Source organism: Tachysurus vachellii, chromosome 14 (genome assembly GCF_030014155.1).
Source record: "Tachysurus vachellii isolate PV-2020 chromosome 14, HZAU_Pvac_v1, whole genome shotgun sequence".
Classification (NCBI taxonomy): domain Eukaryota; kingdom Metazoa; phylum Chordata; class Actinopteri; order Siluriformes; family Bagridae; genus Tachysurus; species Tachysurus vachellii.
Window position 1 is genome coordinate 14,566,886 of NC_083473.1, and position 27,245 is coordinate 14,594,130.

The following is a 27,245-nucleotide window of genomic DNA, read 5'->3' on the forward strand; positions in this document are numbered from 1 at the left end:
GTAATTTAATATAGTCCATTGTGGGAATGGTTGACTAACTGCTTCATCTCAAATCTCCCATTATTTTCTTCATTTTTATGCAACTGTTGCCAGAAAATGCCACATTTTCTTTTCAGATACAATTACTGAAACGTGAGCTGAAGTAGAGTTCGGTGTTTCGTACGCTAAGCTCTGCTCCCCTCAGGGAGACGTGACTGAGAGGGATTTTAATCTCTCCAAGACAAAGGCAGATGGCAGATAATATCTTAATCACAAACATAATTGGATATGGCTCCATGTCAGTTCTGGCTACAGAATGCTTTGCTCTGATGTGGTAGTTTAACTCCACTTTGCTACTGATCCAAAACAATGCCTTAAAATAATGACAGTGTTCTCTGTTCAGGCTCACGTACATGCACACATGGCTCAAGTAACCTCAGTAAAGAAAGACAATATAAAAAGGGACATTGTGGATATTGTAATAAATGATGTCAGAGACACGTTGGAGGATGGACACTGACACAATACCAGTGGCAACTGAATACAGAGTGGGCTTATCTCTCAGGGAGAAAAGCTAAAGCTTACAATCTGTGCTAGCAGTCAGTCAGCAGAGCCTAAAAACCATGCTGCTGGTGATGAACACACCCTCACCTGCCTGCTCCAGTGCCACCATGGTGGATTGCTCAATGAGGTCACGCTCAATGAAGTTGCGGAAATCCTCGCTGTACACACTCAGGTCAGGTAGTTGGAAGGTGTAGATGGGCATCTCGAGAGGCAACTGCTCCCTGGTGCACTCTCCCGTAACGTGCATTCGCGCCAGAGACATGATGGCTGAGCTGGCGTGTGAGATGCCACGGGAGAGACGCTTCTCTGTTGCAGCAGACGAGAGGGATGAGAAGACCATCATTTGCAGCACTACAACATTGTGTTTTGGTTACTGTAGGTGCTGCCGGCATTTTTGAAAATAAATGCAGATGCAACCTTCTTAACTGTCATAAATTAGGGATTTGTGTAGAAATGAAGACATGATTTGCCCATTTTAGTTCACTCAATCAATTAACCTTGTTTATGTATGTACATATGGGCAGCTCTTGCTAACTGTCATTATAATCCTCATGATCACTGAGTTGTGATGCAGTAGTGCAGGTGTTCAGCGTACCCTGAGTGTTCTCCTCTTGCCTCTGCAGGCATTGCTCCAGCTTGTTGAGGTGCTGGGGGGTTCCACTGTGCTCTGGCTGCTTGTAGTAACGGCCCTCATTAAATACCTGTGGCAGGTTGGCAGTGTGGACCTGCCGCAGCTGCTCATAGTCACTCAGAGCAGCGCTCAAGTCCCAGTTTTTACCTTTAAAAATAACATAAACGCATGTACTTAGAGAGAATAAATCTTAGTGTACACAAGTTAGAATGACTGAAACATTACAAAGAACAAGGACTGTGAGTACTTTCATTTAAAATAAAATGTGTTTAGCTAAAATCAAATTAAATACATGAGCACCAAAAGCCAGTTGAAATCAAATAAACATCTATACCAATTTGTACATAATTAAAAAAAAAAAAAAAATATATATATATATATATATATATATATATATATATATATATATATATATCAATATCTACTCTCATAACACATCCACTGTCTACAGAGAAAACAGTTAAGTCTGTGAGTAACAAAGCAACTGAGTTAATTGTATTTATAGTTCAAAACAAAAGGTTTTTTTAAGAAGAAGAAAACAGGAAGGAAATGCACACCTATTGTATCTGTCTACGTGACATCAACAGCGTCAATGGAAACACTTCTGCTGTCTAGACCAATTTAGATCATCCTGTTCAAATTTGCATGCCTGAAATACCCTTAGATATATTACCAACATACTTTAAAAGCTATTAAAGAAAAAAAAATACATTTCTGACACCTGACCTTGCTATGACCTTAACCCTGTTTGGATCGATTCCAAAATCCAAAATCCCTCCAGCACCTAGTGTCATTAAAAACAAGTACTAAGTGTTACTAAGATAAGTAAAATTAATAAATAAATAACATTTAGAAACTAACTGCTGTTCAGAGGATACTTTAAAAAAGATACTGGAGAGAATTATTAGGCAATATTTATATCACACTGAGAATTAATTTTGTTTTCTTACAATTTATCTCTTTTCACTTTTAATTACTTACAAGTAATATATTTTTAAATAAAAATTGGACAGACCTTTGTGACTTTAATGGAACATGATTTGTTACCTGTTTTATCGCTAAATGCTCCGTTGCTATAATTTGAAAGTGCTTTTTACTTTATTATTCCTGTTAGTATACAAACATTTTGCATCAACCATATAGCAAGTACATTCAGAAATCCTGCAAAAAACACCTACTGTTTGTGTGACCATCGTACCATCAGTGAATTACAGACTTGAGAATGGAACCAATTTATCATTAGCAGTGACAGCAAAAATGGGTGACCTAAAAAAGTCTTAAATAGCTGAATGAAAAACCCTTATATTCTATAAGCCATGTGATCATAAGAACAAAATATAAAGCTAGCTTTGCAGTGTGTGCAGTTTTATCCACAAGCGAAAAATAAATACTTTTATCTTCTATCTTCTATTTCTATGTTCCATAATCTAAATCCAGTTTACTCCGGCTGCCAAGGCAAAAGTGTTGAAATGCTTAAAGACCTCATCAAACTCCAACAATAGAGTTCTGCTTCATAACACGCTCAACAGGAAGAAAGACTAGCACTAGTGCTTCAGTGCTAATGTGTCTGCTTTATCATCTGGACCATTAAAGCTTACACTTTTCTGATGTAGTGGCTATTGAATAATATCATGAATACATATAAGAAGGTATGTATCAGGCAGCACACTGGCGAGGTCTCAGGGTCCAGTGAGCATCAACACGAGGAAAGAGGCCTTGTAATTGGAAGTGACACTTACCTCAACATCCACAAACACACACACACACATAAACACACGCCCGCACAGACACACACACACACACACACACACACACACACACACACAAAACCGGCTGCTCCCTCCTCCTCCAGCTGTGTTCTTATCTTAGTGACAGACAGTGCTTCCAGGGCAGAGAGAAGCGGGTCAGAAAGAACTCTTTTTATAGACCTCATTCCTTCACACTACTCTACTGCAGAGAGAAATATTTTCTCAACCCAGCCAACTAAGATGAGCCTCGGAGAGACAACACTGCAGTCTATATGTGTGCAAGTGTGTAAGCTAGTGTGAAAAATGACAGTCTGACGTCACCTTACCCAATTAAATGCCCTACTCTACAAGACACAATATTCTCTCTGCATCGCTGACTAAAAACTCAGAACCACAGTTCAGAAGCAAAAAATAAATAGATATGTAAACCTCTCCCAGTGCAAACTATGAGACGCCACAAGAATCAATGCAAATCCTATTCCTTTTATAGATTTTTGCATCCTCTGAGAAGCCAAACATTTTTAAAAGAGAATTTACAGTTTAGTCGAAAGGCCATTCAGCACTTTCAATACATGTACACATGCACACATGCACTCTGTAGCTCAGAGAGAAATATAGTCTCAAGAGATGGAAAACTTTTAACAGCACTTCTGCCTAATTTTTCTATCAAATGGTGCAATATTACAGAAACAGAATCAGGAACTCAACCAGCACACTAAAGTACATCAATATGATAGTAAGTACCAAGAGAATAATTCCTGCTTGAGAAAATACTGACTACAAGAAAACAGCAGGTTTTTGGGGGCTCAGGTGTCTAATGAATGCAGTCTGCTAAAAGACACTGACATTCACAAAGTCTGTTCATTATTGTGTAACACTTGCTTATTTATCTACACAAAGACAGCGGTGCAATGCAGTGGAAGAACCCACAGCAACAAAAAAAAAATACTAATCTAGTAGAAAACATTCATTCATTCATTCATCTTCTACCGCTTATCCGAACTACCTCGGGTTCTAGTAGAAAACAAATTAAGTAAATTTAAACAAAATGACAATATCTTATAGATTACATAAATGACATGTCAAGTAAATATTTCTTTCATTTCTTTCTATAATTTCTTTGCATGTAGCAGTAAAAGATATGTGAAATGAAAATTAACGAGCTGTAGTACTTCTGGTGTCCACTGGAGGGTGACATTGAACACATCATATCCAGTGACGACACCCATCGTGAAAGATACTAAAAGGAATTTGTCACTGAAAATTAACCTAATCAGACCTATGTACTAAACTCCATCTTATCTAAGCCTAATTAAAAAAAAAAAATCATTTCCCAACCTAAAAGCACAAAGGTGGAGCAGGTTTTTCAGCATGCTTGTACGTCATCTATTAGAGTAAATGCAAATCAGTATGGTGTACAAACAAGATGACAAAAGTGCTAACGTAACAGGAACAGTGTGTGTCTGAGAGTCTGTAGACTTGTCCAACAGGAAAAGCTTCGCAGAGAGACAGACAAACAATCAGCAAGAGACAAGAGACCTAATGGGGTGAGGCAGAATTTTCTGATATGGTTAGTGAACATAAAGAGGAGGCTTAGTGATGTGAGTCTCTGTTCCACACACTTCATGAGGCATCTGACAGCACAGTGTGGGGAGACTAGCCTGAGCTGATTGCATACTCACAGTGTTTCCCTAAAAAGCACTGATTCTAGACTAATGATTCATGCTGACAGAAAAGGCTAAAGTGAGGCGACAGCCGAGACTAGATTTTTCAACCTTAAAAACTACAAACCTTAAGCTCAGCATGGCACACATACTAATCAGTATTAACCTTGTCTGGTCCAGTCTTAGCGAGCTCTGGGAGTCTAATCGACATTGATTATGTATTATTTGAGTGAAACCTCCAATCAGAGTGAGAGCTCCAGTGTAGGACACCAACGGCTCTGGTGACCTTGAGATTACAAGGAGAAGTGAAGGGTGACTTCATTCAGCACTCTTGATTGTGTCTCCATGGGGGATCCAGCATGTAATCAGTGCTAAGCATGCATACATCTGCTGCTAGTCAACACCCACAGACCTGCTGAGCCTTCTTCAACCCCCAGCTTAAGCACACTGTGCACACACATCCACCCACACACACACATTTGTATACAGTGAGCTCAAGAAGACCACATAAAATAAATATGTACTCCGTAACCAGGGCTGAACAGCTCTGATCCCAGTATGAATGTTGGATATGTATATATTATGAGTGTGACTGCATGCTGAATGCAGCTGATGTTGCAGGCCACAGAGGTAAAGCTACCTGCTTTCTTTGCCTAATAGGATCACTCTACTGTATGCAGTCTGTGCATTCCATTTTCTTCATTGGTGTTATTCTCCACATCGCTTCACTATCACTCTGCTCTGACTCATGTGCATATGACAACAAAGACCGAAAATTGTATATGGCCTTCTTTCTCTTTCCACTGAGGTCTCTAGGGTGCAAGCTTGATAATAACAACACTTCAGCGTTATGGTTTCCAGGAAGTGGCTCATCTCAATGAAGCTCTTATTATTTTTTTTGTTTTTTTTTTTTGTGGGGGACAGTTTGCATAACTGAATCATAGGAAATGATCTTTCTGTGATGAATGGAAATGACCACAAAAGTATGGAATAATACGGCTTTAACTTATCAGAATTTTATGACTCGGTCTGGGCTATTCATATTAAATCTCATGATATCACCACACATATGTTTATGGACCTCCTTGTATGATTTTATAGCCTATTTCATTCACGAACTTGATTTGTTCAGTTGTCATCACTGTGAAAATGTCAGCAGTAAGGCTCATTAAAAGCTAATTAACAAATTGCTAATCATAAACAGAGGCAGACACAAGAGCAGCCCAAAGTCTTTCAGCTCTGCATGGAGGGATTTAGGAATGAATGTGCTTATCTGCTGGCTTCAGGTCAGTTCTGTGACCTGTCACATCATAGTTATGGTACGATCAAGGCTACACTTAGATCAGACCCCACTAGGAAGAGACTGTCACAGCAAAAGGCAAAATGCAGTCTCTAGAAAGAGTCTTTAAAAAGATTGTCACATGGAAAGAAACACAGCTGACTAAGGAAGTTCCTGCTACAGTACACGCAGCACATTCAGCCCTGTCTTATTCAGCATATTGCATAATCCTAGGGGAAATTTTCGCTCTAAGAATTATGAGGGAAAACATACCATTTTAAATGTCAGATTCATGTAACTGGACTGAAAGGTTGGACGTATGTCACTTAGTTCTATGCCAACATTCCAGGTTTGAAGCAATCTTATTACATTGCAAATACTGTAACGTATACTCGTATACTGTGACAGAAATATACTAAGTTTTATTTGCTTGCACTGTCAGATTCACGTCTATAGTTCAATTCAGTTCAATTCAATTTCATTTGTATAGCGATTTTAGCAATGGACGTTGTCTCAAAGCAGCTTAACAGAACATAAGAAACATAGTAAAAAAAGGTTATTACACAAAAATTAATATTAAATGTGATTATATATATATATATATATATATATATATATTAGAATCATGAGCCAAGGTCGAAGCAAAATGTATAATTTAATTCTAATTTCTTACCAATGTTACTGCAGCTTGGTTACCTCTGTGCCCTGCTAATTCTCTTTTGTTTTGAATCTATGTTTTGAGACACTTTTTTTAAACAAACTTTAATTCACAGATGAATACTGTGTAGGTTTATAAATATTTGATAGATATGAAAGTCCTTTTGTACACTTTATATATACAGTAGTTAATTGGAAAAACTGATCAAGTTGTGTTTTACATTCAGTGTCTGTCAGGGTGCAAAGCTTCAAACTGACCCAATGCTGACTTGCTTTGGCACATAAAGAGGATAGCATCTACAAGCCAGCTGCACTTTCAGACAAGCCTGAGAGATACCACCATAGTGGGTGTTCTGAAATCCTTACACTGATTTACCTCTGATAAGTCAAGCAAGGACCACGAAGGTATCACAAAGAACGCTAACAGAACATCAAAGACCTTCCGTCAGAACCAGTTGAGAAAGCGTTGAATAAGACCCTGGACAACACCCATCTCATCTGCAGTAATTTACCAAGAGAAAGTCTGGGCCTTGCTTCTCCTTTCACTTTTGTCAACAACAGTACTAGTTGTCTTTTTAAAAGGGGTGCATATTTTTATGTCCATGCTTTCTGCACCAGTGCCAGCAAATCTCTGCTTCTGAATGAGTTCTATTGAACGGGCACAACGGTCTCCCTGGGGAGCAGCCTCGTAAAGCCATCACATGCAGTGTTAAATCAGCTCGATGTCCCAGCATGGGTGAACCTCCCTCATCATCAGAGAACCAGAAGACCAGAGAACTCCTCCAAGCTTCAGTCTAGCACACTGCAGGAGAAACTGTCTCACATGGACAGAGCCAAAAACACAACAACCCAACAAGCACAGATGTGATATGTGTATAAACATAACATGTTATAGAATTCCTTTAGTCAGATAAGTAAAGAATCTTAAAGGCAAAGTTTATCATTCTTTTTTTTCCAACTGTTTGTAATTCATATAGCTACTGCAGTGAAAACAAGACAGGCCTTTCTGTCTCAACCATTTTTGATAAAAACATCGATGGCAAATGGCATCCTATGCATAGTACTTATTCTAAGCACCACTCAAAAGCAGTATATAATGAACAGTATGTGAACAACATACCCAGCTGATGCTCTGTGCATACCCAATTGTTAAATTTCAGATGTCAAATGAAGGCCAACAGAGCAACCTATTCATTTCATTTTAAAAATAAATGTCAAAACACTGCAACGAGAAAGCAGACTTCCATATAAACAATATAATAACTATCATAACAACCCAACTAGTGGATTATTATTATTGTTATTATTCATTCATTCATTTTCTACCGCTTATCCGAACTACCACGGGTCACGGCGTCATCTCAGGCGTCATCAGGCATCAAGGCAGGATACACCCTGGACGGAGTGCCAACCCATCGCAGGGCACACACACACTCTCATTTATTATTATTATTATTATTATTATTATTATTATTATTATTATTATTATTATTATTATTAATATTATTATTGGGGGGGCACGGTGGCTTAGTGGTTAGCACGTTCGCCTCACACCTCCAGGGTCGGGGTTCGATTCCCGCCTCCACCTTGTGTGTGTGGAGTTTGCATGTTCTCCCCGTGCCTCGGGGGTTTCCTCCGGGTACTCCGGTTTCCTCCCCCGGTCCAAAGACATGCATGGTAGGTTGATTGGCATCTCTGGAAAAATTGTCCCTAGTGTGTGATTGTGTGAGTGAATGAGTGTGTGTGCCCTGTGATGGGTTGGCACTCTGTCCAGGGTGTATCCTGCCTTGATGCCCGATGATGCCTGAGATAGGCACAGGCTCCCCGTGACCCGAAATAGTTCGGATAAGCGGTAGAAGATGAATGAATGAATGAATGAATGAATATTATTATTATTATTATTATTATTATTATTATTATTATAAATCTAGTATTTATTCCAATCAGCCTTTCAAATTCATCTTCAGTGGCAGCTTTGATGCTATGAGACAACAGCTGAAACATTCACTTGTGAGACATTCAGTACTACTGGTCTGAAAGCTGCACACACAGAGGCCTGAAGTCAGTCAGAGCACTAGAGAAGTCTCTGGAGCTGAGCAAACAGAGTCATCCATCACTGCCCTGCACTGCATCACATGGCTCATTATTGTTAGCTTAGCCAAAGGAAACTATTTTCCACAGTCATAGCCCACTGCTGACACAATTTACAGAACTGAACAAAGCAGAGTGGAGAATAAAACAGTTCACTTATTGCTGCTACGATTACATCTAAAACACTTTTTGCTTTTTAGTATGCAGACAACAGTGAGGAAGTTTTCTACAATATAAATCTTAAATGTCAGTTATTCCAATTTATAGTTTTTTTCTGGTGTAGTTACTGCCCTTTCACATGTCATTTTAAAGCAGTAACATAATATGAAATTTAATTATTCGTAATAATAAAAAAAATGTAAATTGTTTATCTCATATAAATGTTTTATCAAATGCCAAAGAAACTTTAAATGGCCTAGTGACTTCTTTACACCTTTTCCCAAATAAAGAACAATGTGTTTAATTATCTATAAATTTGCATTTAAAATGCAATTGGGAAATGCTCTCTAATTCTCCTTCTAATCCAACTCCACCCTGCCCCACCACCCTTTTGACTGCAATATGTTGTTGTTAGTTATATGCTTGTACTAATTTGTAGTGTTTTGTGTTATCACGAGAAGTCAGAGACAACAAAGGGGAAATACGACTGCATTTGAATTACAAATTCTCAGTAAATAAATAAGCAAAAGTAATTTTTTTGCAAGCTAAAATGCCTAGCTGGCTATATTAGCATTTAGGTTCAGTAGATAAAGGTTTTCTGTTCCTGTACCATCTTCTACTAATTTGCGTAACAGAAATGAACAATCAGATCAATGAGCTTAAATTTTTGAAGTTTAAATCTGGCTTAGTCTTACTATTAATTTGCAAGAACTTGAATTCAGCAAATTTGTAGAAATCTTCGCTTTTAATGGAAACAAATCCATATTGATATTACAATTTAATGATAGTACAATTTAAAATAAAAATATCTTACCCTCCAGCAGGTCACGTGCCAGACCAGGTTCTGCCCCTGTGGACCGAACAAAGTCTGACAGGACCGCATCCATGTCCAGAGTCATGTGATCATGTGGCTGCGCTGTCCAGCCTGCAGCAGTGGCCTTCGTGGTAGCCAGAGCTTCACGCGCTCATCTACAGGGAAAGAGAGAGAGAGAGAGAGAGAGAGAGAGGGAGAAATGGAAAAGATAGATCTTAGCTTTTGTCTTCATGACAAATGTCACTCTTTTTTCATGCACTAGGGACTGGTTAATTATAGCCCTGGCATTTCTGATGTGTCTGAAAAATGTTTGGATAGTGATATCAGACGTGACAGTGTTCCTCAGATGACCAAAGCCATAGCAAGATAGGTAGGAGATACAGAATGTCAAGCACTCCTCCTCTCTCTCTCTCTCTCTCTCTCTCACACACACACACACACACAAACAAACACACACACACACCTCTGCCAGAGTGAATGAGTCAGGCAGCAGGCAGGATGATGTGATGTTCCAGTCTGTGTTCCCAGTTTAGCTGTGGACAGTACTTTCTGATTATCATTCCCTCCACTAACAATCCTCACTGTGTGTGTGCCATCCTGCAGTAGCCCACTCTGACTGGGACACTCAGTCCGAGCCCTTGTGTTTGTTCTTGCTGAAATGCCACGCTGTTTGGCTCTGATGAGGTCAGAACGGCCCAAACCAAGCCTTCCTGGGCAGTAAGGCAACACCTACGGCTGTGCTACAATAACAGAGGCTTTTGTCTGTGTGTCTCTGTGTGTGTGTCAGCCAGCTGGCGAGCCTGCCATCACTTATGGAGCATGACATAAGAATGAGAGGAATGTGAGACTCACTGCCCAGCACCCACAGAGATGAAACAGCCCAACTGGCCACAAACACTGCATACACACTCATTAACCACAATTTACCACACATCTAGCATACAGGTAGAATCGACTACATGCACTATAGGTACAATTACTACTGTAACTACAGCCCATCTGTTTCTTAGTTTGTTGTACAGTTTATCAGCCCTATCACTACCATTTGCATTATGCCTGACTTTTTTTTCAGCATTGTTGTAAATAATATGATAGTCTGAGTGATAAATGTACACTGTAAATGCTTACAGTTTGCTACTAGATTTGGAAATAGTTGGAAAAACCAGTCTAAACCTGACACAATTAAAAAAAATAGGAATAGGCTTTGACTGTACACCTACGTGATAAACCAACATGGTGTGGTTACTTGTCCAGCAAGTGTATACTTTATTTAATTTCTATAACAGTGCTGCTGCTCGTGACATGCTCACATCAGGGCAAACGGCTTTTTTACTTATGATAAGACAACAGGCAGACACATACACAGATACACCCCATATGAGGCCTGGATTACATGTTCTTCTGTACATAAACCCTATTGGTTGGCATGTGTAACAATTACATGTTATAATGCTTTTGGAAAATGCAGGAAAAATCAGCAATCTGTGGCTATACAGAAATTTGATTGTGATTGTTGCCCTGTTGCTTGCTTCAATAGTTTTCCTGCTCGATGGAAAAACACTAGGTCTATCACTGAAAATTACATAAAATACAGTCAAATTAAAATAAACATCATAAAACTACATAAAATAAAACAAAATTGCTGTTAAAATAACAGCATGTACAATCAGGCTACAAGCGCATCAAGATTAGCCTGCTAGCAAGACAGATTTTCTTAATGCTGTATTATATATTGCAGTCTTTTTTTCTTATAATATTATACTATAAAGTCTTAACATTCCGTTAGTTATGGAATATTGTGTCCATGACAAATAACTGCACCAGAATAACAAATAAGCAAATATACTGGCAAAAAGACTTCAGGAGTGTGTGTGCATGTGATCAGTGTGACAGAATGATACAGAACATCATCTGAAATGCTTTTTTCAAGGGGTTTATATAGCAAGCCTTTCAGATTAGATCTGTTGATCTGGGACCATATCAAGGTTTTTAATGACCCAAAAAAAAAAAAAACTGTCCCCTGGTCAGTACTATGGATCTCAGAATTAAAGGTTCCTATTCTAAGCATCATTGTAGACAAATGTGTGTGTGATATGTGTGAACTGATGCTGAATTGAGGATGATACAATCAGTGGAGCGTAAACGGATCTGTATTCTGCCCTAAGGCAGGGTACTGTACCCACTTGCGTAATCTTTGCTATTTACAGTCTCCTATGATACAAAAGTATTACTTTTATTCTGTAAATACAAAGATATATTATACCTCTTTAATGCTGGACATTAATCATGTAGGTGTGTGCTAAATTTCCAAAGAACAAGTGAACTAAAAAAAATCTTAAGTATTTTAAGTATAAAGTATTTAGAAGATATGAAATACCTCATATCTGTACAGATGTTTGGAGAAAAAAAAACAGAAATACATATTTTATACTACAATATTGTAGCATGTTTAAACTGGAAAATAGATTTAGGTACTTTTTTAGGCAAGATAGGTAGGAAAATTTAAATCTATTTAGGACGTTTGTGCAATTCTAAGAACCCTTGCATCATGCATACAGTTAGTGAATGCATTATAAGTGATCTTCAAAGACAAATTGTGTGAATGATATGTTATTTTCCTGACTTTTTATCTTGTTATTATTTAAAGAAAATAATTCATGCTATAATGAAAATGTTATGCTATACATAACTTCATGTATTATTAAAATGATATAAAACTGTTTTTCATTTTAATACCTAGTTCCTGGAAATGTAATTAAAACGTCTACGTACCATAATACATAGTTTCCTGATGTTGTCTAATATTTCAGTGTACTTTAGTTAAACTCTCTTGATACCCAGTACTTTAATACTACTTTAACAGTACTCTAATAATGCCCAGGCGGCTGTTAAATGGACTGTTGCTAATCCTTGGTAACTATGATCACTGCCTTTACATCGCCTTTTAAAAAAACATTATTCATGAAGAGATTACTAACCTATTTACTGATATACTGGACTAATCAGAGTAAACAGTGGTTGTGAAGAGACTTTGAACAGAATACAGTATTATGAGCAGCAATAGGGCATTAGAATAGGAGTGATATAAAGAACGTGAACCCACCAAAATGTACAATCCTGAACACAGGACATTAAATGTATTTAACTAAGACGTGCTATTCTGTGTTCTAGGCTATGGATTCGATTAGTCCATGGAACATACTTAGAGAAATAATGCTAGATCAGCATCTATGTAGTTCTGAACAGTTATAAAACTTATAATACTGTTTAGAAGTTTCAGATCCATTGTGCCTGCCCGTCTGACATAACAGCCGAATTAGGCATCGCAAAAGTCCTACTCAGCATGTAAATTCTCAGATTTTTTCCTATTAAAGGCAAATATTAGGTGTCTGCAATCCATGTTTCCTCCTGATCCATTCTTCCTTTGCATAAACAGAGCTAATAAAATAACACTTCTGTTTATAGATCAAAATCCGCAGACTCAAGTTTCAAGCTTCAATCTCCACAAAAAGCAACCTCCTACAAGGAAATGTTATACACAGAAAAATGATATGTGGCTCTCTTGCTCAAAGTGATAATATTTCATCTCCTTATCCTCTGCATTATTAATCAGACATTGCTTGACTTTAGCAGTAGATTAGCTGGCCCAGTTGCCACAATTGCAACACCATTTGCATTGTGTTGTGTGAGCAATGGCATGTAAGCAAAGGAGTTCAGAAAAGCACTCAAGCTATTAAGAAAGAGTCTCCAGCAAGCCCAGGCTTAAACTGTTGGTATAAACTTTGGGGTTAATGTTGACATAAAACATTTCTGAGATTGAACAGGACTTAGCCATAGACCTTGTTGTCTATGCTTTGCAACAACTTTTGTCCAGTGAGTGGCATTATGGTGAAATTCTGGGACAATATATTGGGCAAGAAATTTTCCACCAAATAAGCCTTCAAGCCACAAATAAATCAATAACAACCTAATATTCCTAACAGGATAACTCACTTATACATTATGATAATATTAAAAAATAATGGGAGGAAGATCCTGTCTTTCATTTAAACCTATCATTTGCCCATGTTACTAACTTCATTGTCTTGTCTGGTCTGACAAGGATGAAGTTAATCTAAACCTAATACTGCTCATCAAGAACACACAGGATGAAGCATGGTGGAGGTAGCATCATGTTGTTGGGATGCTTTTCATCAACAGACACTTGGAAAGCAGTTAGGTTAAAGTGGTCAGGCTGCTGTAATTGCAACCAAAGTCAGTACTACTAAATGCTGCCCCAGTGGAGTGAGCAATAAATGCCTGCTTTTTATTTTCATTAACGTTTAAGTGACAATAAAAAACAATTTGTACTTTAATATGCTATCATATTATCATAAAAATCCCAATTAGGTAGAGTTCAGCTTCCGGATGTAGCAAAAATCTAGAAAAGATCAAGGGGTGGATACTTATGCAAGGCACTGTAAACTTTTACAATCAACTGCAAGCAGAAATGAATAGTACTCACATATACCTCAGTACATAACTACTATTTTCACTACACCACCATTTAAAATATTATGTATCTGTGTAAGAATTTACAGTCTTACTTTCTGTTGGTTTGTTGTCTTTAGTGGGATGTCTTCAGCAACCACCTCACCACCATGGTTATCTCCAGAGGCTTTCACACACAAACACACGCCACACACACACACACACACACACACACACACACACACACACACACACACACACACACACACACACACAAACTCTTCTTCTTTAGTCCATGTCTTCTACAAGAAGGTAGCCTTCAGGTCGCAGTCAGACCTACACAGAGGGAGAAACACAGTGAAGGGGTAAGTTAACTTTAAAAAGAAAAAAAGAAACGCAAGTCAGTTGCAAAGCCTGTTGCCATATCAATCAAAGTAAAGCCGTCCGTAATTCCAGAATGTCTATGTCTATTATGCAAGCATGACCTAATATCCCACTGACCTGCTGCAAACAGAATGAGGGCACTTAGCTGAAATGTGCCCATACAAAGACAGTAGCTACATAAACCCCAGACCATCTGCAGCCAGATTCCTCTTCCACGGATCGTTCCAGAAAAAGGCTCTTGGGAAATTGTTTACAGTACAATTAATGCTAAAGCTAAATATTAACTTTTCAGGTTCACTAATATTTCTAAACAGAGTGGGTGTTTTTGATACTAGACCCTGATGTAAGACTGCATTTTGCTCTGGGTGATGGCCGACATGAGCATGCAGGTAGAGTAACGGCTCAGTGGTCAATGGCTAATATTGATTTTCTGGTTTCATATGCTAACTTTGAGCTTATGTTCCATTTAATTCTCCCTGTTACATAGAACAGTAAGTGCTAGACATTATGTCTCATTTAAGACCAGCCTTAGCCTTTCTTAATAAACAAAATTCCTGTCAGAAATAGGAAGAAGAACACAGATTTTAAATGTACTGACCTACAAACAGTGCAACATTTTTATAGTTTCGGTTCAGTACACCAAGCCATTCACAACAAAAAACAATAGGTTAGACTGATGCAGTATCTCCTTAGTTTTTGGCAGATAAGTGCTGCTGCAGCATTGTTCATACACAAGAGTACTAGCAATCATCTCAACTTAATTCTATAATATTTATACAGCATTTCCTTTTGGTGCATTTTAATCCCTTTAACTCCAAGAATAATTATATACCTTTTCTACCTTTTATTGTCAATTAGTCACATTTTACTGTAGTGACTGAAAAAATAAAACAGTAATTACTGAATAATGGGCTTTATAAAAAATGATGGTATAAAATGGTTCAGGACCAATGTGAGAAAAGCAGATCATCATGACTTGATCAAATAAAAAATAAAAAATCACACACATCCAAAGAAAAAAAAAAAACACACATCCAAAACAAATTTTGAACAGCAAAAAATTATCTGATTAATTTTTATATGTTGTTTCAAAATATATATAAATATACATAAATTAAAAACGGACTACGTCTGAAGACCATCTTAACTCTGGCACTCACAGTACCAGAAACATGGCATAGAGCATACTGTAGTCACTGTCACTGTAGTCTGTGCCAAATTGGCTTTATAAAAATATAATCTCTGGAGCACTCCCCAGATTAATAGCTGGATGCCTCGCTACAATTTCCCTGCTATGTGAGTAAACACCTTAGGCTTTTAATTTAAAAAGCAAAATTAAGGTTGTGAAAATAAGCATGATTTGCTGTGTAAAAAAAGCACAAATCAATAACAAATAACGCATAGATAGTGAGAGACACCACTAATTAATGATTGAGGAAAACATGAAATTTGCTTATAGCTCAACTACTGATACACAAACAGTTAATTGCAATGAGCAGCAAAATGTCCACAATTCAGACTACAACATCTACACACAGAGGTGCAAAAATATCTTCTGTCTGCCTCAGAGTCATGCAACTATGCAAAGTGCTGAACAAAATATTCCTCTAGGGCTAATATACAGTATATACATAATACACAGCTAAATAGCAAGATGTGTTTGTGTTTTAGTCTATTACCTGCAATTCTAGTGTAGATCTCATAATCCTGACGTTATTTAAGGAACCTGAAGTTGTTTAAGGAAAGCTCTAGCTACTACAGACAGCTGTGTTCTGGACAGCTGATAACAGCTGGTGCTTTGACCCAAGTGTTTAATCACAGGACAAACCATCTTGAGTCAGGAAGCTTTGTACTACCTAAAGAATATCAGGTCTGATTTGACGTTATTTACACATTGTTTAATGTTGTTGACCTTGTATTTGTGTGATTGACTTTTGGATAAAGCCATTCATTTCAAGTGATCAGTGAAATAGGTGGAGTGTTACGGTTTCTACTACTGTAACAAAAAAAAAACACTTCTCTGTGATTATACTTCATGGATCCCACTTCAAGCACAGCTACAGTATACTATCTGTCCAGAAACTTTCCCAAAATTTAACTCCACACTTGTTTCCCCATATACTGATTGAGAAAATCATACAAACAAAGCCTTACGTATGTAACTGCTATACGATTACAAATGTAGAAAATCTGCACAAACCTAGTGCTCCCTCTTGTAAGCTACCACTACAGATTACTTACTTATTAAGTCACCAAAAGTGTCCTGAGACACTATTACAGTTGGATGGGCTCTGATCAGTCTCAGTCAGTGCAATCAAGAAAAAAGAATCAGTGTGCCCTGCTCAACATGCTTGGAGGAGAGCACTAACTGCCTCTTCTGCATACATGAGCTCACAGTCACCCAAACTTGGTGTCAATCTGACTGACAGAATGTCAATAATAATGTAATCGTTCAGGGAACTAAGCCAGTGCCGTAGATGGCTGTGGTATTGTCTGGGTTCAAAATGGCAATTGCTCTTTTTATGCAAAACAGTCATTGTTATTTTTACAAAGTTCGCTTTTCATCCGAGTAATTCATCCCAACTGTGCTAATGGATGATCCATCAAGGCTGATGACAAAAGAAATCTCTGATCTAACAAAAACTGATATTGGCTAAATTGCCTTTAATGCATTACCTTATGGAATAATGTGCTTGAAAGTACTGTCTTGTGATAAAAATAATTTCGAAGAAAGTGATGACAGACAGATTATGGGGATGACAGACGGATGGATGAGTAAATAGACAGAGGGACAGCAGAGAAAGACTGTAGATATAATAAAGCTGAATATTTTTTAATGTATCGTTATTTTTTAATTAATTAATTTTAATTAAGTTATTTCTAATTAAAAATATCTGGAAGTACACACATTTACACCTGAGGTACAGCATGTCTACAGAAAAAAAAATGTGTAGAATCCATAATATACGCTGAGAGTTCAGCTTAGCATAACCAAATACAAGGAGCAAGTTTGTTTCATATTGTTTAATATGTTTAGTATTATGTGCTGAATTGTACATTTCCGACAACTACAAAAAACATGGTTATATATAAGAAATGAACGAAAGGGGAGAGTGAGTCATGGCTGCATGAGGAGTCTCACTTAAAACTTGCCAATGACAAATTAGGCATAGAGCGTGTTTTCGCTAACAACTGACATATGAGTTGTTAAATCATTAATTGTTAATGCTAATATGATATGATTTTTATTGTAAATAGCAATTATTTTTACTCAAGATTTAGCCTTTTGCAGTAAAAATATCCTAGAAATTTAAGTCATCCAAAATACAGAAAAGCTGTCAATTACAAATATCCACTAGCAAAATGTTGATGCCAAATTCTGTTATGATACGGGAAGAAATTATTAAGAATAAGAATGTTCTATAAAAAGGGGGGCACAGTGGCTTAGTGGTTAGCATGTTTGCCTCACACCTCCAGGGTTGGGGGTTCGATTCCCGCCTCCGCCTTGTGTGTGTGGAGTTTGCATGTTCTCCCCGTGCCTCCCGAGAAAATGAATGAATGAATGAATGTTCTATAAAAAAATAATAAATAAGATAATCATAAAGAATCTAAAGATCATCAGGAATTGCATAATCCAAATAAAATAATCATCATTAATATATGATAATGATGTTTATTTAATATGTACAGTAGTGTGAAAACGTGTTTGCCGGCCACTCCTGGGAAGGTTCACTATTGTTCCATGTTTTCGCCATTTGTGGATAATAAATCTCACTCTGGTTTGCTGGTGTCCCAAAGCTTTAGAAATAGAACAGGTGTGTCAGTAATCATGCCTGGGGGGTGGGCACTTTTTCACGCAGGGCCATGTGGGTTTGGATTTTGTTTTCCCTTAAACTTTCCTTTAAAAACTGCATGTTGTGTTTACTTGTGTTATCTTTGACTAATATTTACATTTGTTTGATGATCTGAAACATTAAAGTGTGACAAACATGCAAAAAAATGGGGGCCAACACTTTTTCACACCACTGTATATAATCAGTTGCTCTGTATGTGTAAACATTTGGAAGTAGAAAATACTTCAAACCTAGGTTCAAACACCCCCCCATCCCCTCCCCCTCATCTCTACATGTACACCTGCAGTATATACTGACTTTACAAAATCTACAGAAATGCCTGTACACAGATATTTACTGCAATACAGAATTAATTATGTCATGGTTGCATGAGAACTTCAGCCAGGATTAGCTTCTGTATGTTGCTGATGTTAACACAATTGTCAGTAACGTGTTTAAACCAACAGTATGAGAGATAAAGTCACAAACACCTCCAGCATCTCACTGTGATTGAGCTTATTGCCCACTGTTACTTTCCACAGGATATGAAACAGCTTCAAAGGCACACAAAAGTACATGAAATTTTACGTCAACATCTCAGTCTCAGTCACTCAGTTATTCACCATATTTGCATATTTTCTCACTGATGGCCAACATTTCCACAGTTAAAATTAAATCAGCGACATCCATTATTTTGTTCCGAAGTGTAAAGGTTTATTTTCAGGCAGTCAGACATCTGGCAGTGGTGGAAAATATGCTATCACATCTAAGCAAAACGAAAAACATGAGAGCTTTGAGAAGCGGTTTTCTATTTGGAATATGGTCTTTAAATCTTCTTTAAAAAAAAAGTAAAACCTAAAATGCCTAGGCTGATATCAGCAAAAAGTTTACAGTAGATTTAACACGTTGGGCTACAACAAACACACAAACACACACAGAAGAACGAGTAAAATTCTCACCTTCAATCAGCAACCTGCTTAAAGATACTATAATAAGCACAGGTTAAGTAGTTTTACTGACACTAGTGAAAGTGGCATGCATAACGTTAATGCAAAATTGAGTGTTTGTGTTTGTGTGTGTGTGTGTGTGTGTGTGTGTGTGTGCCATCTTGTTAGGAGCCTGAAATCATAAAGAAAAAAAAACAAGAGAACAGTAGGATGCCAGATTAAAGTGCAAAAAGTGTGGCACATTAAGAATCATGCAGCGTTCAGTCGAGGGTGAGCAGAACACAATCATTTTAAACATGGAGTGCGATGTATAAAATCATAAAAGCAATGTTCTTTGTTAATTTATGACGTTTGATAGTTCTCATCCATCTTAACATTCAGTCTTTCTATATTGGCTTGGCTCCAGCTGGGATTTTTACAGCTACATTTCCTGTGTTTTCCACCCAGGTTCCTGTCCTGTGCATCTCTACTGTATATGTGATTTTCACAGATAGTTAGAAATAGTTGCTAGTTATTTGGAGCGTTAATGATACCCTCCAGTCACAATTTAATTGGATCTACAAGACTGGCTTTACAATTGGATTACATATGATTCTTAGTATATATTTAAAAAACAATTGGATATGACTGAAAAGACTATTTGTGTTTCTGAGTCATGAACAAAACACCACAATGTGAATTTTGTCTGCATAAAACTAGACTCAAGCTAGTTACCAAAATGTACTATGGTTTCACCATAATCTAAAAATAAATAAATAAATGTATAGATTCTTCTGCAACAGCACCTGAGGCATGATTTAACAAAATAAATAAATTAACAAAAAATAGAGCTTCAAAGCTGGTTAAAATGGCCATGGTCTGCAGCCTCTTTTTAGGAAACTGTACATCGCAGCAGTGCGGGGCTGATGTCATTTGAAAGCTTATAAACAGCTTTTAGATGTGGCTGTGTTACCGTATACAGTAATGTATAATTGTATCGATTCAGATCTATCGGGCTGTCAAGCTATTTACTCGCTATATGGTTACGTCTATCCGTTGTGCAGACTGGGACCGTTGGACAGTACAGTTGCATTAGATGCATAATTAATAAAAAAACATGACATAAATCACAGACTTCAAAATCAGATTCATGTCAGACTTTTGCTTTGTAATGCTTTAATTCACAATGCATTGTTACACCTCTATTATTTACAGTTTACATGTTCCTGCCCAAATAGTGACCCTGGTCATACTCCAGTTCACAGGGCAGATTATGATCTGCACATTTCTGCCAGAGCAGACTGTTGTTAACAGCATGATGTCATGCATAAACTAGGTTAGCAGAGAGATGCTATATATGCTGGCCTTAAAATTGTCTATCAGCTTTCTTACAAGTGATCAACTTTTATAGATTAGAGTTCTCCAATGCTGTCAGTAAAACCTACTGCACATGCATTGCCAGTGTGTACAACACATGGTTCAATATCATCATTTCCTGTGGTGCCTCTGCATACAGCACTTGGTCAATGTACGTCTAGTAACATAGTGCTTTGTGATGTAATACATGCATCAGGGGCAATCATGATGTCAAGCCTGACCTGCTCATGAACCATCATTTTATCTAAAGCACACTCTATGGGGTTTGGGTGCAGATGAGCTATCTGTCCAAATCCCCCTCTACAGCTATCAATAACATACTTGCACTGTGGTATAATGAATTTGTCTGAGAACAGAATAGTACAAAAGAGCACAATTGGTGTATTGGGTTGCCTAGCAACAGTCACTCCAAATTGGCCTGCCACCGTTTTAAGAATGGCTACGACAGCTAGTTTATAATGCATCAGGAGTGCTCATATCAACAGTGCATGGTATGACAAGAGAAAACCACTGAAACACACTTTCTTAGGAATAGCTTAAGGGTGGGTGTGTTAACTTGACAATTTACTTCTTAACAAGAATATATTCAAATTCAAGCAGTGTTCCCGAATACATCTTTGACAGATATTAAGCTGTAAATCTGTAAAATTTAGTACATTATTACATTACAAGTACATTACTACATCACCCAGGATAGCTGTGATTATAACGACTATAAGACATTTATTGTATTGAATTGCAATTCAAAATTCAAACTGCATTTGCAAGTTGTGTCCAAACCTACAGGTTCATCATGCAACAAGCACCTATGCGACTTAACAGTGTGGTTTTGCTGACATAAACACTGTGAAAGTGTAAAAGCGTAGGAGGACTGAGTGGGGTAGCAATGTGAACATTTAGCACTGTCAACTTCAGACACACTCCCAAAGCAACGACAGATTTCAGCGTTGTAGAAAACAGACCAGACCCCACCACCTTAGTCATGGGCTGTGAGGCTGAGGTGGCATAAATAGGTCTTGATGGTTAGGCCATCCTTAAAAACATTTTGGTTTGCAGTAACAGTAAAAAAAAATAATAAAGGGTCGGTAGGTAGGTCTATATTTTTTTTTCAAGTTTCAATGTAAAAAAAAGTAAAATTTTGGTGATGGTGATTACTTAGGTATGAATTTAAACAAATTAGCATATCGTGACGTCACTGACTGGGTATTCAACCCGTGCCTTTAGGTGCATCATTGCAAACCTCATTTTGATGCAGGCTATATAGACCACAAACAAATTTGTTTGAACGGTGACCACGAACATTTTGTTTACTGCAGCTGCAGCCATCATTACCAAGCACGAACCGTTGACTCTGACAGTGAATGAGAGTATGAGACGAAGCGAACGTACAGGCCATAGTGTGACATCTGTTCACCAATAGTGTAAACATAGATGACGTCACGGGTTTATATTTAAAAGAAAGAACGTAGCCTTCGTTTGTATGTAACCCTAGGCAATTTATATATTTACAATACTTACTAAAATATAATTAATATTATTTTATTGCTTTTGTATTAGTTGTTTGAATTGGTCAGTCTTAATGCAAATTACAACCGGCAAATCGGTCGGACTTAAAGCAAAAAAAAAATATTTGAGTTGGTCCTAAATTGACAGGGTCGGTCGGGTTACGGCAAACAAGAACATTTTTAAGGATGGCCTTATGGAGGATTAGGGTTAGCAAAAAGACTACACAAGTCATAGTAAGGGTGGAAGTAATAGCATGTTTGATAAGACTCTTCATTTTACACAGAATGATACGGCCTGGTTTATATTCAAAAGCACACCTCTGGAGGAGAAAGTGAGTCTGTGTCATAGTTGAAACACACACACAAGCCTGTCCTGTGAGTAGTTTGTCTTACATTAATGGTACTCTCAAGGCTGTTAAAGTCAAAGAAAAAAAATCAAACAACCATTTAAAAAAGATTATGGGCATTATGACTGTTGTAATCATTTTTGCTACTTGCATCAGATTACTTTTATTACATGGCTTTTGTGTTAATATACACTGAATGGTATGAAGAGGTGAGTCTGGGGCTGATTTATCTGCAGCACATCAGTGACAGAGTAAAAATACCCATAGTTTGGATTTATATTTAGGCTAATTCTGCCAGAGCATCTGTAACATATGATGAGAAGTGATGGGGAAGTTTCACATGAAACTGCTTTTGTAATGAACAAGAACAAGATAAAAACATCAAACTATTAAACTATTATACTTAACCCACCCAAAAATGCCTAAGAAGGAGATTTTAAATATACATAGTCTAAGCACCACAGATCACAATATTTTCATTGTGTCCTTGATGAGACCACTGATGAATTATATAATACACAACTGTTCAATCCTTCTAGATATATAGTCAAGCTTTTTCACTGCTATTGAATTTTAGCCCTAATGAAAACAGATCCAGCTATCAGTCAACTGTACGTTCCACTTCCATGGACCCCCCTCTGTAACACATGATTGTGAAATTCTTAGATAATGAGAAAAAACTGGCAAAGCTGCTTTACAAGCAGTTGACTTGTACATACAGTCACCAGTGCATGACATGCCCCAGTCACAAGGTACCAGAGGAAAGCTGTAAGAGCCCGTGCTATGTTTTTGCCATTTGAAAGAGGCTTGAACAAAATAGTGACTGGCAAGCCACTAGTGACTGGCAAGCCACAAGGGCAAGCGTGTGTGTGTGTGTGTGTGTGTGTGTGTGTGTGTGTGTGTGTGTGTGTGTAGGTGTGTAGCCCAGACAGACATTAATTCCAACTACAAATATAATCAAATAGTTTGATTAGAACTGTTAGCAAAAACTGTTATTTAGTTGATTCTGGTTTCCAGAAAAGTGCACAAAAAGTTTCATATAATGCTGAAAAAAAAACGCCTGTTGTAGTCGCTCCTGATGAGCGGCGACTTCAATCCCCATTTAGACTGACATCATGGTAAACAGTCTAGCAACTCTGTACTGCGAAGATAAATGGCTGCTTTTTAGGGGTTGTGATTTTGCATCGTGTGAGGAATTTGGAGAAGGTGCTGCTGATGAGCCATCTGCTCCCGGAAAATCAGAATATTCAACTAGCGAAGTATGGGACAGATTTACTAACACTTTTTCGCCATCCCAAATGCTCTTTTGGCATTAAAAACTGATGGCTGAGATTTATTTAACAGACGCAATGGACTTAAAGTGCCTTAAAGAGGCCGTCACTACTGTTTTTACGCTTTCATCTCATCTGCTTTTAAGACATTTCCCCTATTCATCATGCGCAGATTCACCCATTAGCACCAATTTTATCACAGCTAATAGTCAGTACTAACTTTATGTGCACTACATAACACCCTTTAAAAACTAGTGCTATTTCAGATTTATTTCAATAGTATAATATTTGAAGAATATTTCAAATTTCTATTTATTTTCATTGACAGGAAAAATGTTATAATATGAATTTTTAAAATGTAAAAAGTCCTAAATCAAACTGAGAAATCTTGACATTGTAAACTCTTTACTTCCTACTTCCTGGCTTCAGGTTCTTTTTTACCTCAACTGCTTAAATGTCAGCGTCAGCCTTCTTTACTGCATTGTCTGTAGTTCTGAAGTGACTTATTAATGGTATTTTTCAGCCTTTTCCACAGTGCAGTGGAAGACATAACTCACCACAGTTATATATAGTTTATATATAGGAATTTAAAGACAACAATTACTTTATAGTCATCTTATGGCCATTAAAGAGCATGTGCAGACAAGTTCAAAGAAGCAAATGTTCTCAGATATCATTTAGTAATGCACACATATAATTTAATAACAATATAGTGTTTGTGGCACATGGGGAAACCCATCACATCATGAAAATCTTGCCATTTTCTACATACTGCAAACTACTTAAATCTACTGAACTGAAACGTGCTTTTTTTGCAGAAAATAATAACGACCATGACCAAGAGGTATTTAAACTAGCACTTGAAATCAGTCTGCATGCTTTTCTTGCTATATTACCTCCCAACATGAGTTTTTAAACTGACGGTATTTGTAGTCTTTGACCTTGTGAACCAGTATCGATGTATGTCGTATCGATGTATTCATAGACAAATATTTCTTCTGTCTATGATCTGATTACAGGTGTGTGAAAATGCTGTTAATGTAAATATAAAGGATGTCTGCATGTAAACTATGACTGATTTTCATTTCAACATTTGTTAACTGCCTAAATCTACTGTATCTAATGTGATGTTTATTGCAAACATAGGCAAACTTTGAACGTTATAAAGCCATTTCTACATAGTTTAGAAGAAATATACAATATTTATGTTTCAAGAAAGGTTCGCTGCCAGGTCTCGATCAAGTTACTAAGACAAAATTTTCAGCTTGTTGTAAAAACTGCAGTGTGCAAAAGCCTGTTACTGTGTAAGTTACTGCTATTCCTCTGACTGTTACAGTGAGTTGACACTGAAGACTCCTTCCACAAAATGTCCTCATAGAAAACTTCACCATATCAACAATTAAATGTCCATTTATGCTTTCATCAAGTCATACAAGATATTCAAACAAGAATATTTTTCGAAACTGGTGATTTGCTTTCTACTGGCACTGACGATGTCAGAGACATGCTGTTATACGAAATGAATCAACACCAATCAGAAGTGAGAATTCAACAGTTCTGTAAAATAAAAGAAATAATTGTGTAATGGCTAGATTAATTCTGAATGCTCTGACGGCACATCTTATAATGAGCAATATGTCAGTTTTGTAATGAACTGCAAAGGATTCCATTTCGCAGGATCAGGCCCATGGGGTCGGCTCACACTAGTGCAACCGCTATGGTGTTGTCACTGCTGCTGCACCTGCCTGGCTTTTGGAGAGTAATAATACTCAATGACGCAGCTATGTGTTGCAGCCGCACGATTTGTCGACTCACACCAAACAAATATACTTTTCCCCAATACAGATGGTCTTTTGTTGAAGAAATGTGATACTCTAAGCTTATTATACATTTCTGAGACACATTTATCAGAAACAATGCATGAAATATCTGTTTTATTATATTTATCATGTATGGCTGAAAAGCACACACATTAATGTGTTGGCAATATACACATATCTATAATGGCTGAAAGTACAGCTAAGTACACCTATCATCCTTCTTATTTTTATGTTGTGTCTTAAATGTGTTACACAAGGCACACAGACTGTGTGATAGTTGATAAGAGAGTCGGACCAGGCACAGAACCGGATACCAAATGGATGCCAAGCTTACCAGATGGAACAGTCACTATGCTGCATCATCCCCCTTCACCAAGCTGAGATCAGTGCCAGCGTTTCAGACAGACTCGAAAACACAGTGTAATAATGCTGATGGCATAATGACTCCATTTGTTAATGTTTGACTGAATATTGTAAACCTCATTACAAGGAGTGGAAATGTCAAATAAATCCAATTATTTCACAGCACAAACTCTTACAGTGTGAACACAATTTCATTTTCATTTTATTAGACACGTACAGACGGAAATCTCAGTTTGCAATCATTTTTCCAGCCAATCCAGAAGTAGACTTAAAAGCGGTACGCAAGTGCTGTGATTTTTTACAAAATTAATCTATAAACTGTTACCAAATGCATTTGTTAATAATAATAATAATAATAATAATAATAATAATAATAATAATAATAATAATAATAATAATAATAAAATAATTATAAATAAAATAATAATAACAACAACAATAATAATAATAATAAAATAAATAAATAAATAATACTGCCAAGACAAATACTACAAGATACTATTATAATATACAGTAAGTTATGCATATTGTTAGTTTCAAATGATGGTTTCTCATGGTTAGGTTTTTACTCTGACAGTCAGGGGCAGAACAGCCTGAGCTTTTACTGTAATGGCTAATCTCATCACCAGACTTAAGGTATTGACATATTATCCACTTGCACGCTTCCTGACCAGTGGCATGTGCATTTTCATGTGGTGTGGACAAAGAGAGAGAGAGAGAGAGAGAGAGAGAGAGAGAGAGAGAGAGAGAGAGAGAGAGAGAGAGAGAGAGAGGATAAATTACATGAACAAAGGACTGCCAATGAGATGAGAGAGATTTTTACAGATTATCAGTAACACTTCCTATAAATTCTGTATTCATAATGCATGACAAAATGTCAATTTGTTTGATGTTAGAGTTGCATGCATTACAATTTTAGAACACAAAGCATCTCATTGTGTTAAAGCATTATAATAACTGTTCACAAGTGACAGTTTAGTAATACGGCTGCTGTAATGTGCTATAATAAAGTTCTGGAATTGTAACAGTATCAAACGTAGATGTATTATAACCCACAGCTTTATTTTCTAAAAATGTGTTTACATTTAGTAATGAATTACTGGTGAAATACTACAGGACAGGCTGTCCTTGGAACAAAACTGATTTTTCCCATATAACAGGATGTCCATAAGTGGATTATTCCTCTTATGACACAGCAATTCACCAAAATTTACATTGTTTTATTTTAAAAAATGACATGCCAGACCTTTTATGAGTTTTAAGCCACATGTAATGCTGAGAGACAAGTGAGTCATTTGATGTAGTTCATGTATTCATTTGTGTAAACATTCATTCCCTCACTTTATCTTGAAGATATTATGAA

General features: G+C 37.1%; 1 protein-coding gene across 2 annotated transcripts in view; it reads right to left on the reverse strand.

Annotated features, from left to right (window-relative positions):
* The window catches only part of otud7a (OTU deubiquitinase 7A), a 63,322-nt gene that overhangs the window by 18,700 nt on the left and 17,377 nt on the right, over positions 1-27,245 (reverse strand). For both annotated transcript variants that reach the window (XM_060886416.1, XM_060886415.1), the window contains 4 exons: positions 14,173-14,392; positions 9,587-9,741; positions 1,139-1,321; positions 631-849 (listed from right to left, as the gene is read on the reverse strand). In XM_060886416.1, the coding sequence (XP_060742399.1) occupies positions 631-849; positions 1,139-1,321; positions 9,587-9,671 (487 nt within the window). In that variant the 5' untranslated portion in view covers positions 9,672-9,741; positions 14,173-14,392. The remainder of the gene's footprint in view (positions 1-630; positions 850-1,138; positions 1,322-9,586; positions 9,742-14,172; positions 14,393-27,245) is intronic.